The sequence below is a fragment of the Rhipicephalus microplus genome, chromosome 5 (assembly GCF_043290135.1).
Source record: "Rhipicephalus microplus isolate Deutch F79 chromosome 5, USDA_Rmic, whole genome shotgun sequence".
NCBI lineage: Eukaryota > Metazoa > Arthropoda > Arachnida > Ixodida > Ixodidae > Rhipicephalus > Rhipicephalus microplus.
Window position 1 is genome coordinate 66,788,491 of NC_134704.1, and position 16,093 is coordinate 66,804,583.

Below are 16,093 nucleotides of genomic sequence, written 5' to 3' on the forward strand. Positions count from 1 at the left end.
AGATGCCACATCTTGTACACGCGTGCACGCGTGATCACACTGAGATAGCCGCGCATTCGATGAAAAAAAAAAGTGAAAAGTGCTCGAGCTCACAGGGCACGCGTGACGTTTCCATGTGGCCCTGCCATTTCTCCCTGCTTAGCTTCCAGCGCTATCGTCGGGACGAGAGAAGAGAGAATGCGATTGCAGAGTGTGATAAATCTTTGTAACTCCTCTCGTACTGGACGGATTTTAAAATTTTTGCGGCTTTGAATTTGTGAGGCGATAAGCTCTTCAAGTGAATTCATTCTCTGGTTACTTGAAAAAGTGTTCCGGGGCCCCTTTAAGGGGCCACCCGTATAACAAATTAGGGGACCTTAAAGCTTCGCCTTTAATATTTGAACGCGACAGCGATATTCTGTTGGTAGTGTGTACTTCAAACGTTTAGAACATGAAACCTTTTCGAACTTGCTATGCACCCACTACGTAGCCTTAAAGAACAGGCGCAGTAGCGCGTGTGTACTTTGTTGTGGTTTACCGGCTTTAAACCACGAAGTAGTTATAATAATCACATCTTTTGACGCGTCAAATCTAGGTGGGCACCCTCCATACAGGATCACACTGGCGTCAGCCGCGCTCGGAGCCTGCTCGACAAAGGCCCATTGGCTATCAGGTCCCAGCAGCAGAGCAGGGCTGTCTAAAGCATAGCAACGACCTTGAAGCAACCTGGTAACAACGTCAAAGCAACCAGATTATTCAGTCTTTAAAACCGCCGAGTTTCACTGTTTCAAACCTTTCACGAGTTAGTGAGAGTTTCATCATTTTTTTTTCTTTGCTATTAGGAGCTGTTTATATACTGATTGTACTCCACGTTTATGATGAGCCCTTCTCTATGGTATTACCCTCCGAAAGGGCTTTTAAGGATATTTATCCTATATTGAAAATGCCCTTAAGTGGGGTATGGAAAATATTTTAAGGATTATCATCCTCGGTAAAAAATAAACGCAAATGGCGCATCACAAAACTTCGATACCAAAATGCACCTCTTAATTTTTATTAATATAGGTCAGGCCAGGTGTCATATACCTTTGCTTTCACTGTCAAGGGTCAGAAAGCACCGATCATTTTTTACTTATTTGCCGACATTTCACAGTGCATGAGAATAAACACTTACAAACTATATTCAGGAAATTAAACATTACTCTGCATTCTGAAAAAGACGCTTTTCCTTAGGGGCTTCCTATTTTTGCCTCGGCAACAGGAGCGTCCGGGAAGCAGTTTGTGAATTTTTCAGACACACAAGAAGGTTCAGTTGTTAAATTTTTTTTCCTTTTTCTTTTTTCTAACTAATGAATTTCTAGCTTTTGGAATTACCATTCATTTATTCCTTTCAACTATTAGTTGTACGCCTACTTTATTTTTAACTCACCTTAGGATTAGCCACTAATAAATTCTCTAGATGACAGAATAGTTATTTTTTCTCCATCAAAATTTCGATTTCGTTTGTCCCCATTACAATAACCACTGGTTTCATGGCCAATCACCCATATTGGGTACGATCCGAGGCATATAGGGTCAAGTAAGGAAGCACACAAACAATCCGCAGATCGCGAAAGATGATGTTAGTAAAAATTATGCAGCTGAAACAGTTTTACGATAGTGAACGCTTTATTTTGCGCAGACTGCAACGAACATGTCAACAACTGGTAGCTGAATTCAACGAACGACTCATTGGAAGCATTTTCTGTTGTACTTTTGCAAAGTGTAAGAAGTCACTGATGTAGCAGTCGTCGAGTATGCGTTGTATTACTACAGATCGGTGACACCAATATATAGAGTCATTCACTGTACAATATATAGGTTGCTTAAAGTAGTTCACGGTCCTTTAGCTTCAAAGTTACAGAATGCGTCAATCACAATGAAATCATAAAAGCTCTTCACAAACGTGAATCGCTTGACAAAAAAACGTCAAAAATTAACACTGATAGAGGGGCCCCAGGTACAAGTGACACTGCAGCTCTTGTACCAGTACTTCCCGTCCTTCTACGGCAGTTCAATAGCGCCAATCAAGATAATTTTGAATGGGTTCACAGTAAATTTCCTAGCAACGTTCGTCTTGCATCTCTCGATAAAAGAACTTGCGAGAGCTGGAAAACGATCTACAAGAGTTCATTTCTTCGGTAAGACTCGTCTCTGAATAAGGTTGGGTCTTTAACGAAGGTTTCTATGAAAGCATCATTTACGTGATTGTGAATAGTTTGGTCATGTTTGAAAGTGCCTGCCTGGCTGCTCGAAAATTATGTCTACTCAAAAATCTTGCCTAAAACAATGATATAATTTTCCCCCTTTCTGTAAATATGTAAGGTACAGTGCACAATTCATATTACATGTAATATACACAGATATAACCAGAACTGCTTCAAAATGTACAGACGGGCGTTGTTAAATGTGTTTTTTCCCCTCCTCGTCCGCATGTTTTTCTTTGTTTGCTGTTGCTGTTGACGCTCACCCAGGTTGGCGCATCTGTGCGTATAGCAGCCGAAAGCGGCATCAAATGCATCGAAATATGTTCAGTCACCATCAAAAGTTTATGCAGCATGAGCGTCCAGAACTAAAAGTGATTAATTTCTCTGTTTCGTCAACTGCAGCCTCGATTTTTAGATTTCACGCTTCTTCTAAAGCATCCAGGCGGTAAAGCGCAGTTTAACCGAATACAATCCCAAACTGATGCAAAATTAGAGTTTTTCTCTCCATACCTTTGACGCCGACTGCCAATCAACTCTTGAACGAACACAGTCTCGAAAAAGGAGTAAAATGCCTGTCATAGCGCTTCAAGTTTCCAACGAGGCTCGTCTTGCCCAAGAAAAAGGTATTGACGAAGAGCTCGTTTTCTTCACGTTTGTAACAAAACGATACCAACATACAATTAAGCAAACTATCGAGTATTTGTCGTTTTTTATTTGTTTTTTTCTAAATATCTGCTTTTTCTCTCTCCACTATAGCCTATAGATGGCGTACGTTTTTGGTAATAAGTACGTTAATGGGGTACACTGGCATGACCGGTCTAAAGCATGGATTTCGTGAGGCACCCCACGTGACCACATTAAGTTGAAGCGCAACCGTGAAACAAAATACCTAGGCCTGCATTTCCAGAACACGCAGCACAGTTACATTGAAAACTGGAACAGTGTCCTTTCCATATCCCCTTGTAGGCTATCTTGGGGCAACGAATGCATGTAAATCTGCGATATATCGACCATATTCGCCATAAACCACCGTAACATTCAGAAAGTGTGGAAGCACCAAATATGTCATTGTCTTTCCTCTGCGCATAAGTGAGGTATAACCGTCTCCCACATGTAAGGCAATTCGCGCATTTTGTGCTGTGATTGCTGAGAGTGAGGAAATGCGACTTAGGTTGTGAAGAATTATGGCTGAGCGTTGCATGACCCACTCGTAGCGCAGTTCACATTGTGTGACACACGGTTGTAATTTTGCTCTTCCGCGATGATATAGTATATATGTTAACACGGTTCCTTGCCCGACATATTGCGCGAAATTTGAAAAAAGGAAACCAGAAAGATATTTCAAAGAGCGTCGGCTTGTCAATCAAGCATGGGCTCCTTAACAGCGGGCGATATTCTGTGCCCTCAACATCGCTTCTGAATACCGAGCCATAAAGTCATCCTAGGGGACAGATGCCACCGGTGGCCGCTTACTTTTTGCCACCACCCACTTATCCAATGGTAAGCAGCCACTCCATGCTCTCGGCCATGACTCAGGTGGCAGTATTTTATTACGTTACAGTGAAATCTGCATCGAGATCACAACAAGGGCAGATTTAGGTGCCGTAGCTCTATACATGCCGCTGCCAACGCTGGTGTCCGTAACCACGAGCGCTATCACTAGAAATAAAAAAAACCTAGTCAGAAAATTTTCTAGGAATGGATCGTATTTGCAACTAGGACCTGAGCGTGGCCGTAGCGTATTCTCAGAAACACGCTGGTTCTTGAAACTCCTCCGCTAAAACACGATACATGCAGGTGTCACAAAACGGTTACGCATACCGGCGGTGGTGGGCAATTATACCCCAATTCCACTGCCGTTGTGATCTGAAACAGCTTTTGCTGCAAAACAGTATTTCCGAATCAGCGTTCAGACTTTGCTCACTTTAGAGATTGGTACAGAGATGTTGATTTCCCACAGAAATGACGCCGTGTGTGGGATATGGGAAAAGGCTTTATTTTTAATGGCAGTATCTTCTGACAATGCGCACGAACCGACTCACCGACAATGCGTGCTTCCCCCCCCCCCCCTCACACCGGCTCTTACATTCTTAGAAGCACTTTTTGCGGGGCTAGTTGGTTCATCATAATGAGGGAAAAATTCGTGCTTCCCTATGCGTTCTTAATGTGCTGAATTAGGCGTCTGAAAATTTTTCTCAGTTTTTTTTATGTTCCTCTCTGATCCTGAACTTGCAGGACAAAAATCGGTGACTAGCTGCTTGAGATGAGTTTGAGACCCCTGTTTAGAGCAACGGACACGTTATCAGAATGTTGTGTGAACCGGCAGGAAGTAGTCTTTTCTTTAACATTATTTACTGTTGTAGCATAGTTACCACAGTATAGTTAAAGGCTACTGATAATGCGCTTGTATACTTTCGTGGTCTTCACTATCTGGTAGATAGCCGACGCGACGGTCTTATGCTGATGCTTATGGCGCACCAACAAATTGCAGCGGCTGCATTTCGATGCATAGGCGTGGTGCTGCTGGCCCGTGTACTGATACTTAGGAGCAATTCAAAGGACACTAATGGAGATGGTAGAAATTTTCGGACCTTTCCCCCGAGGCATCAGCCTTAATCGTATCGTGGTTTCAGGACGCGAATCCACAACACTCGTTTTTAATGTTGTCCATTGGTTTCATTGGGTTGTCTTGCAGATGAATGTACATACGTCGTAGACTCGTTAGTAAAGACGTATTGTTCTTTGCTGCCGCTCCAGACGATTTCATTTTAGTCAGGAGATGCTTTTCAACGGCATGACTTCGGTGGTGGACTGCGTGGGGCAAAGACCTTCGAGGCGTCTTGAATCCGTCGAGCTGATCGTGAAGTTCAACAAGTGCGACAGGCTACAGTACGAGCTATTGACTGGCTGCGTCAGGTAGGTCCCGTCACGTGCTGCTCTGAGAAAACATGCAAAATGAACTCTACTCGTGGTACTATCACAATTGCACGAACGGAGCAATGCGTAGACCTACCTACACACGGGGCATCTATCTTGCACCCTCAACGTCACTCTTACAGGACCCCTGACGCTGAATTCAGAAACTCGAGATGCTCGCGTTGTTTCAGAGGCCTGCACGCGGGGCACTTCTGACCGATCATAAACGATGGTTGTTGCCTATATTTTGGTTCGGTTTTGAATTAGGAGTGAGTGCTAAACCGAGTATGCAGGTCCAATTGACATAATCTGCGGTTTGACGCAGACAGAAGCCCCGCGTGACGTTTCAGATGTCGGGCAGTGATTGCCGATGTCAGAGAGCATGTGGGGGGTGCGCACGACATACCCCGAATGGTTCCCCAGGGAGGACTATTGTTCGTTACTCCTCTTAATTACCTACTGTTTGTGACCTCTCTGAGAATTGTTCTCACTTAGCATTTATTGTACAAAGTTTTAGAACATTTTCGTTCAATGTCGCCAATACTAGACGCAAAGCTACAAATTACTGTAAGAATGTCCCGAAGAAACGTCGCAATAACCAGTCTCATAAGCCCTGTTTCGCATGCTAGCGAGTTAGCGGCGGTGGTCGCGGCGTTGAGCGGCTGCGCTGACCGGGACGCAAGTTTGCACTTGGCGGCGCCGCGATGCTTTGAAGTTGCGGTTAGCTCCTGTCCCGCGGGTCTCCTCTTGCGAGTTGGCCTTTTATAACACGCTTGTGCGCGGCTTGGGCTGCGAGTTGCACCAGCTTTCTGCTTCGGTGCTCGATTTTCGGCCGCCGCTCGCACGTCACTCTTTGTTTCAGCGGCGTATACTTGTACTGTTTTCAGCGATCGCTAGAGTGCACAAGACAAACGTTTTGCTTCGCTGCATCAGGTTGACAGAAATACAATAAAAGGCACGCGTCAATTCAAATGCTAATACCCACCAGCGGTAGTCAACCACATCTGTTCATTATTCAACAAAGCAGGCTACAGTGAACGTTGCATGCCCCGTCCGCAAGAATGGTGGTCACAAACATTCACTATGCATCAACCTACCTTTTAGATATCAGACCATGGAACAGTAATTAATGACCTCAACACTTGCCGAGCGGGCACTAAGGCCCACGGGACGGTCTTCTGCTATCCCATAGCAGAGTAGCAAGTACTCTAAATCGTTACCTCTTTATTATACACAGATTGACCCCTTAATGCACGCATCAGTGACGTAGACAGCAAGGCTCTCTGCTCTCCCATTGTACAGTAGTAGCAAGGGGCCTAAATTGTTGAACACTTTTTTTCAAACACACACTGAGCCAATGTCTCGGAACAGCTAGCAGCTCTCTACTAGTAGAGTACCATCATTCACCGCTTTTTCGAAACACACGTCGATGCAGCCTCATCGTGAGGCCCAAGTGGTGGCTTTCAGCTCTCCTATAATAGAATACCGAGTACTCTAAACCGTCGACCACTTTTTCTAAAAACCCGAGAAGACTTTTTTGTGCGGAGGTACGTTGCGCAGTCTTCATCGACGTCTTCAATGTCACGTAAAAAAGATATGGTAGGATGCTGGAATCGCAGTGCTTTGATTGATATGTGGTGTTTGACGTGAGAACACCACCATATGATTGTGAGAGACGCCGTAGTGGAGCACTCGCTATGGATATTTTGATCACCTGGGATTCTTTAACGTGCGCCCAAATCTGAGCACACTGGCATACAGCATTTCCACCTCGATCCGAAATGCAGCCGCTGCAGCAGGGATTCGATCCCGCGACCTGCAGGTCAGCAGCCGAGTTAGGGTTTCCAGTAACCATGTTCCTAGGTATCATCGCTTTCACCCAGGGTCTTAGAGTTCTTTGTTGCAGTTTCCTTTAGTGTCTTATAGCCATACTTTGGTTGTTCTCTGCCGGTACTTTTGTCCGTTCTGCCGCTCAAGCCCATTGAGGCTTTGGCATGGCAATCTTGTATTGCACTGCTGTCCCTCAAAATGTCAATAAATGATTGCATAACTATTATTATTATTATTATTATTATTATTTATTATTATTATTCCTCAGGCTCGAACACAGCCCGAATCCGCGTTTTCGGGTTTGCGTGGTTGGCGACGACCGACACATCCGAGCAGTCGTGGACAACAATCTGGACTTCTTGGACTTGCCGGCATTAAAAGGAATCGGCAAGATCCCTGCTGTGGCCAGAGTTACCGGTACGTCAACGCTGTTATAGTACACTAAAGAAAGTAACAGCCTTTCAATATAAACAAATGCAAATGTTATACACGTACAACATTGCAATCATATAACGGATCGAACCCTGAAATACTCAAGTATAGGGCCATCCGCTAACGCACCTGGATCACTCTACAAAACGCTGGCGGCCGCTCAAGAAGCCGAAGTGGTTTCCATGCTGTCAGTGTTCCCAATTTATTGTTTTTGCTTCGTTATTATTATTGTGCATATGAATATTTTCGGTATAATTAGTATTTCATTCATGAGTTCGGCTGTTTCTTTCACGTTACTACGCTCGTTAGCATTCTGATCATGTTGTGTGCATTTTAATTTGTATTAACCTGAATGTCATGGGCTGGGGAGGGTGAGAAGTCACTTAAGCAGCAACTATATATGAACCTTGACTCCGAGGGCATGGTCACGATCGCCGGCGAGCCATCTGGATAGCCAGCCATCAACGAGGCCCCGCCACGGTGGTCAAGTGGCTAAGGTACTCGGCTGCTGACCCACATGTCGCGGAATGAAACCCCGGCTGTGGCGGCTGCATTTGCGATGGAGGCAGAAATGTAGGACCGTGTACTTAGATTTGGGTGCACGTGAAAGAACCCCAGCTGGTCGAAATTTGCGAAGCCCTCCACCACGGCGTCTCATAATCATATGGTGGTTTTGGGACCTTAAACCTCACATCTCAATCAGCCATCAACGAGTTGCTCGTACACCTTTCTACGTGCTCCGCTCTCAACGCGAAAAGAATGTGCGGAAAGAGCATCGCTTCCTGAAGCGGCGTTATACTCACTTACACCTGCATTCTGTTGAACTGCGCGCGATGGTATCCAAAAGAGGTAGCATCCAGCCTAACTTCGTTTAACATTACAGTTTGATATCGCGTTTACTGCTTCGCCCTTGAGGTGTAACTATACGACTTTTCCGTGAATGGGACAGTAGCACACCAACTTTACCAGCGCATTTCGAGGAATGCGATGTGGTATAGCGCTTACGTGAAGCCCGTTATGGCCTGGTGCTATGGCAGCGCCACTGCATGGTGTTTAATCGAACACGGTACACAAAGCACTCGGCCATATTCTCGCACTCGATTATAGCCCAGAGGCGTAGCAATCAGTGGCGTCTGAAACGTGACGGCCTGGCGTTATTTAACGTGCGCCTAAATCAATGCACACTGTCATACGGCAATTTGCCTCCATAAACACAACCCCCCCCCCCCCCCTCACGGACTGGATTCGATCGCACGACCTTCGGGGGAGCAGCCAAACATTAGATCACTGTGGCAGGTAACTAAAAGCAGCTTCAACGTTTACTGTTCCTTCCTGTAGCGTCTCCAGAATTTTTTTAAGAGGGGGTGGAAGAGGAGGGCCAGTTGTGCAACCATGCTTTTTATACAATTTGTGCGCGCGGGAAAATAACAGAAGCGTAGCTAAAATTTTTCTTGTTTGTGTCGAAGGGATTCAACCATACCTAATGAATGTTCGTGGATGTGTATGGATGCGTGTGTGTATATGTACGCAAGCGAAATTGAAAAATTGTGGGCTGTTGAACCTCGCACAACCACGCCTTGGCTAAGCGCGTGGTATGTACACATGCAAAATTATCAGGAGGGAGGGGGGAGGGTGTTATCGCTTTCACTGGCTGCGTCAATGGTGGATGCTGATTGTCGGCCCAATGTTGCTTCCGTATTAACTGCATGACGAATTGCACGTAGAAATACTGCGTTTATAAAATACACTCAATCACTGCAACGAACCTGTGACTCGAAGGCCAAGTAAGAGGAAAAAACAGCGTACTTTGACGTCTGTCTTTACCTAATCCTAAACACATTGGTTACTATTCCGTAATAAACCTTTCATCACAACGCTTTTGATCTTTTTGGCTACTAATATAGCACTAAAAGGAATGGCATGGCTAATTATGCATAAGATAAGCTTAGGTTTTGGCTTTTTCATTTCAAATCTAACCAACGGCAATTCTAAGCACACACACAGTTTAGTTACAATCAATGTGGGCATGGCCTTGGACAAGGTCGTAGGCAGAAATGTGTTTCAAGTGGGGGAGAGGGGCACCTTTTTTATCTGAAGTGGGGTCCGCGAAGATAGATGTGATCGTGTGACATCTTCGGTTCTGTATGCCAGGGCAAAAAAGAGAGAGAGAGATAGAATGGGGGGACGACGACTTGGTGTGTTGCCCTTGGCGAGGCCACTGGCTTCAATTTAAGTGTGAATGCAGTAGAACGTGGGCAAAGAAAACGAAGCAACCCACCACACGGTGATGGAGTCCGTCCTGTCAGTCGACCCTGGGTATTGTCCTCTTCGGTATTAATGCAAGCGACCTTCACTAATGCGTGCAACCGTCCGCACGGCCGATCTTGAACACCGTGGCACTGATGAAATAGTGTACAGCTGCTTGGGCTTTCAGTATTGCATTCTGAAAGACCCCACCCCCCTTTGTGTGTGTGTGTGTGCAGCAGGTTTAAGGAAAAAAATTGAGATGGGACATGGTGCACACTTACAGCCAGTTCATTGCTCAGATGCAGGAAATATATATAATCAATCGGACGGGCGAAATGTGACGCAACAGCGAGAAAGGGAAATGCAACGGCGTGTGACCAGAAAAGCCTGTTCACAAATTAAAGTGACACCTCTAGGCAAGAATCACCACTATTCATTATCTAACAAGTTGACAGGCACGGAATTTGCACACACTGTTCCTGCCTTGCGAAGACAAAGAAAAAAAGAAGAACTCGTATTTCGCGTGCCTTTTTCCCCCTATATCTGGATGTGAGTGAGTGCTCCCTCCTATCTCTATTTTTTCGTGAAACGTGTGGCGCACAAAACAAAAGCGGAGAGGGAGGAAGGGTATGCGAACCATCCTTGAAAAATTGCATTAAAGCCAACTAAATAATGAAGCACGATTCTCTTTCGTCCTGGCATTGCAAGCAAAACGATATCGCTGAAATATCTTCCGTTCATTCCCTCAGCGGTTTGCAACTTCATTTTATGCCACACTGATGACAGGATTCATCACAGTTTAGGTAGTGCTATCGATCAGATTGTACCACGAGGTTATCAAAGAACCACGCGTGTCTTTTCATTTTGCTGTGGTTTTAGACGAAGGTTAATGAGTCTGCACAAAGCTGATTTGCTATCGTTCAAAAAAGAGGAGTAGTACGTATGACTATCGCTACCAGGAGCGTAGCCCGAAATATTTTTCGGGAGGGAGGATTTAACCACACTCATGCATGCTCTTGCGTGCTTTTTTATATGTGTCTGTATATATACGCAAGTCAAAGTTAAAAATTTTTGGAGGTAGAGGGGGGTAGAGAGACGCCCCTTGTGGCTACGCCCATGATCGCTGCACTCTTATCCATGAAGAGGTAAAGGAAATGATGTGATAACGACCCTCCGTGCGAAGTACTCGGAAAGCCATTCGCATTTTCGTTAAATACGTTAATCGTAGTGAAATAAGGCACGACGAAGCGGTTCGCACTTCAAGTAATTACGCTGAGACCTGCATCGATGCGCTAAACCAAGGCGAGGCGCCTTGGTGCATTAGAGGTTCATGTATACGTGGCAGGGAGCGCACACTTTTCAAGATGCAGGCTGCGCCGACCGAAAATGAACGTACGCGAGGCGTTCCGTGAAACGCCATTGACTTAGCCGGAGGGTCACGTGATATCGCTTTGCCCGAGCAAGTGTAAGCGCGGGCATCTTCCAACTACTAACTAGAGACAAGTTTGGGACACTGCGTGATCGCCCTGGCCCATGCCACATACTCTCGCGCGCTCACAGCTTGGATGTCCGTTTTTACAGCGTGTAATATTATTTAATGTAATATTATTATGTGTACTTTAAGGCCCCAAAACCACTACATAATTATGAGAGACGCCGTAGTGGAGGGCTCCGGAAATTGCGACCAGCTGCAGGTTTTTAATGCGAAGCATTTCTTAGCGACTTTCAGCGTATCTATCTATCTATCTATCTATCTATCTATCTATCTATCTATCTATCTATCTATCTATCTATCTATCTATCTATCTATCTATCTATCTATCTATCTATCTATCTATCTATCTATCTATCTATCTATCTATCTAACTATCTAGCCGCGTAGGACTTTTAGCTCTCCTGGCCGTTTCGATAGTGGTATTGATGCCAAACTTGGCGTGGCATAACACTACTGTATAGAGAACATATTTCACTAGTCATAATTGAAAATCGTGACATGTATGTCATGAATATCATGATCTACATTACATGGTCATGCAGCTCTTGCGGTGGTTTCGCTCACATGGCATTCGGCAAAACTGGTATGGTTTTACAAGATTGCCTGGTGAACACAAGTGACAGACCCTAACATGAAAATCATGATATGCGTGTGATGTGACAACATGACTACATGCCACACTCATGATGTGCTCATGGATGTTTCGCTAGCGTCACATATACAAATTGGGTATTACAGTATGTGAATAGATGACGAAGGTATGTAACTGCTGCAAACATGATAACCATGACATGCGTCTCATGTAACATCATGACTGCATTCTACGCTCATGATGAACTCGCGGTCGTTTCGCTTGCTTCACATGTACCAAACTCGGTATTACGCGACGCCAATGAACGACATAGGTAAATGACGCATCCAAACATGATAATCACGACATGCGTGTCATGCAACAACATGAGTACATGCCACACTGATGATGCGCTCGCTGCCGTTACGCTAGCCGGTCCTGCTATATACTCACAGGCGTGCGCTGCGCTGCATTCCTTTGACTCATGGGCGTTTCAGCGCGTCCGACGTCCCTTAGTCACGAAAAGAGAAAGACACAGTGTTGTCTGGGTAATGCATCGGTGCGAAATGCAGCAGCATGTTGCATTTCGCGCCGGTTACCATCGGCCGCGCCGACGGTAACAGAGTGCTCGCTAACAGAGTGCTCGCGTTTCGCTAACGTAGGGTCCCTGTGCCCAGAGTGCGCACGCGTCAACGCTACATTGGAGTATATTGGGCCCTTCATGATGCGCTCGCGGCCGTTTTGCTAGCTCCACATATACCAAATTTGGTTTTACGTGACGTCAATGGATGACAAAATATATGACTGGTGCAAACATGATAATTCTGACACGCGTGTCATGTAAGAACATGACAACATAACACGCTCATGGCGTGCTCACGGCCGTTTCGCTAGCTACACATATACAAAATTTGGTATCATCTGACGTGAATAGATGACGAAGGTAAACGACACATCCAAACATAATAATCATGACACGGAAGTCACGTACGGCATCATTTACCTCCTCGTAACGTTGTGCTGATTTTGAAGTGACATATGAACATTTCTTATGCGTGCTTCGCATATAATCGATTCCCGCCGTACGTGGGATCTGCCAAGTTTTGTCCCCGAGAAAAGTCAAACCGGGAGTGAACCACAGCTTGAAACCAATCCCTGGCAATTATTGACACTTGAACTGGTATAGCGCATTACGGGGAAGAAGAAACGGCCGAGCAGACCGACACAAGAGGACAGAGCGCTAACTTCCAACAGTTTGGAAGTTAGCGCTCTGTCCTCTTGTGTCGGTCTGCTCAGCCGTTTCTTCTTCCCCGTAATGCGCTATACCAGTTCAAGTAGGATGAACCAACTCGCCCAATCTTCAACACTCGTGGATTATTGACACATTACACTGTTTTTGGCACGCAGTTGCTCGCTTAAAAAATGTCGTAATTAAAGACGAGAAGGCGCCTTTGAGTGAATTGCCGTCAGGTTAGCCCCACCGCGGTGGTCTAGTGGCTAAGGTACTCGGCTGCTGACCCGTAGGTCGCGGGTTCGAATCCCGGCTGTGGCGGCTGCATTTCCGATGGAGGCGGAAATGTTGTAGGCCCGTGTGCTCAGATTTGGGGTCTCGTTAAAGAACCCCAGGTGGTCAAAATTTCCGGAGCCCTCCACTACGGCGTCTCTCATAATCATATGGTGGTTTTGGGACGTTAAACCCCACAAATTAATCAATCAATTGTTGCACATCGATTGCTCTAGCTTTGAAAGTTTGTAAGTATTAACACGTGACCCTGTTTCATTTTCCTATCGTTTGTTGCTCTTGTATAGGCGAATTGGTTGCCCCTGCTGTGCTCTTGATTTTGTTTGTTGCAACAGGCACACATCAAGTGTGTACAATACGTAAGTCGACTACTGAAAGCGATTCGTCCCATAATAAAAATTGTTTGAAGTTTAGCGCTTGTGTCGTCCCTTTCTGTGCGTGTTCTTTGTGTAACCTGTTGTGCGCTGCCGTATGCTTGAACGTCTCTTTGGTCCTCTGTAATGTATCACCAAAAGAAAAAATGACATTATTTCTCACCTCCTTAGCTCAGAAGTACGACACATTCTTGGTATCCAAGCCTGTGCTAGAAAGTTCAACGCCTACTTCGGCTACGCCTTGGCGGGAGCAAGCAAGAAGCCCCCCTTCAGCTTGTCCGTGGAGCCACCCGTGACGGCCAGGGTCGAGGAGGCCAAGAACACAGCCAGAATTAGCAGGAAGGCATGTTGTCGCCACTGTTTCTTCACGTGTCGTCACTGTTTCAGTGTTGTCGCCACTTCAGTGTTGTCGCCACTGTTTCTTCACGTGTCTGGTGTGGTTTCCGGTCTTTCCGGTTCAACTGAGTTCAGCAGTCTGGTCTGTCTACGTAGCGTTGTGGGAAAAGAAGACCTAGATTGGTCAATACATGAGAGATAGCTGTTGCAGAATGTCACCTACGCATGCTTCGTCATGCACCCGAACGCCCGTGTGACTGCGTGACATCGTTTCGTGCGTTTTCGACTACGCAAGCAGAGATAACAGCCTGTAGCCAGAAAGTGCCACAATCTTGCGATGTTTTATTGAGAAATCAGTGGCGAGAAGGATATAGCGCCTGAAGAAAGGGCAACAAAGACTAGAAAAAAACTTCGTTGTTTTTTTTTAAGTAGAATTGGTTTAAGAGTTTAAGGGCGATGTCATGCGCCCCAATCCACCCATATCTTTCATGATATCAACATTAAAGCCACCAGCCAGTGTGAAGGGGTCGGTCTTGTATTTTGTATCTTATTCTCGCATTGCTATATCAATATATTTTGCTAGCCTGCCTCAGGGGAGATTTGCGGCCAGAAATACTGTCATCACAGCGATTCCATTTGATAGCTTTATCGCATCAACTTCATCGTTGACTCTGACTGGCTTGTTCAAGATCAAGCACCGTCTCTGGTAGGTTAACGTGCCTTCCAACGGTGCGCGCCGGACGCTCTGCTTCTTCTGTAACTGGAAAGAACCTTCGAAACTTTGCAAGGTCGCAAACATTGTAGCTGCGCCCGTAACTTCGGCCAAGAAACTCGCGCTTAAACTGCGCATCAACACCAATAACCTCAGGTAGGGACCGCTTATGGCGTTTTGCAGGCGCTTCCCGCTCTCTCGCTGTCTCCGGGTCAGCTTGCCATCTCGCTACAGTTTCGCGAGCCCTCAACTCTAGGGCGGCTTGCCCGCACTGCCGTTTTGCTGCAGCTGCGTGAGCTCTCACCACCTCTAGATAGACTTGCGGGTGTTGCCGGGCCACTGCAGCTTCGCGCGCAAGAGGGCCCCGTTTGTTTTCATCCATGGCAGGAAAAACAAGAGCCTGGAAACGGTGGCGCACAGCAGCGCTAGGGGATTGGCCAGGAACCGGGTAGTTCTAAAGAGATACCTTTATTTTGTTACCTTACTGCTTTTAAAATAGTGAGAGGACTCAAGGAAAAAAATAAATATTTAAAACTGACGACTAGAAATCACGAGTACTGAAAATGGGGCACATTATTTCAGCAACAACAAAAAGGAATATTTGAAACAATTTGGAAACAAGTATTTCAAGAGTAATATTTTTTTTTCTACAGTATGAATCTCCGTGAGCCTTTAATAAACTCCTGAAATGCATCGGCAACTTTCCCGTCACTGAATCCTAGGGACATAGCCCCCAAGGAAAGTACATTTGAAGTGTTTACTCTTATCTTGTGAAATGGAAGGAGGCAGCTGGTGTAATTTTGCGCGATGCTGCGTATCTTTTACAAGATATTAGGTGATGATCTGTTGTCTCAGGGATTCCACAAAACAAACAATCAGGGGAAGTAGCCAGAACTGCTCTGTGTAGATAAAATTATAGATAGGGAGTTCGACAGCACAGCCTAGTGATTGTGACTGCAACTGCACGCGTACGACGCATTTTACCATTTAAACGACAATTTAGGTAATGAAATTTCACTGTGGTCATTATGGATGGCAAAGAAAATTCTTCAAAAATTATTTTCTTCCTTAATCTAGCCCCTATAATGAATTTAAACGCTGAAAATAAGTGAATAACTGGGTCAATTAACGATGACTTTGCTAGGGCATGCACTATTTCATTGAGAAGAAGTCCCTTATGTTCTGGCACCCAGACCATTAATCAAATGTGTGTGCGCTGGAACTAATGATTTGAAAGCAATCAGCACTTGCGAGATCTCATATTCATTGAGAGAAGAACACACTGACAGCGAATCAGTTAAAACTACGTCCAAACTAGTTGATAGTGTTAATTTTCGGAGAACTAAAATTGTCGCGAAAAATTCTGCTACGAAAATTGGTACGAAATCTGGAATTCGCAAAGAAAATGACCAATTAAGAAAAGAAGCGAAGGT

The 16,093-nt window shown here is 45.3% G+C and overlaps 1 protein-coding gene across 1 annotated transcript in view; it reads right to left on the reverse strand.

Moving 5' to 3' along the window:
- The window catches only part of LOC142817284 (uncharacterized), a 31,127-nt gene extending 16,978 nt beyond the window's left edge, over window positions 1-14,149 (reverse strand). Inside the window, exon 1 of the mRNA XM_075894341.1 lies at window positions 13,776-14,149. Within this exon, the coding sequence (XP_075750456.1) occupies window positions 13,776-13,801 (26 nt within the window). The 5' untranslated portion in view covers window positions 13,802-14,149. The remainder of the gene's footprint in view (window positions 1-13,775) is intronic.
- Window positions 14,150-16,093: the final 1,944 nt, after the last annotated feature.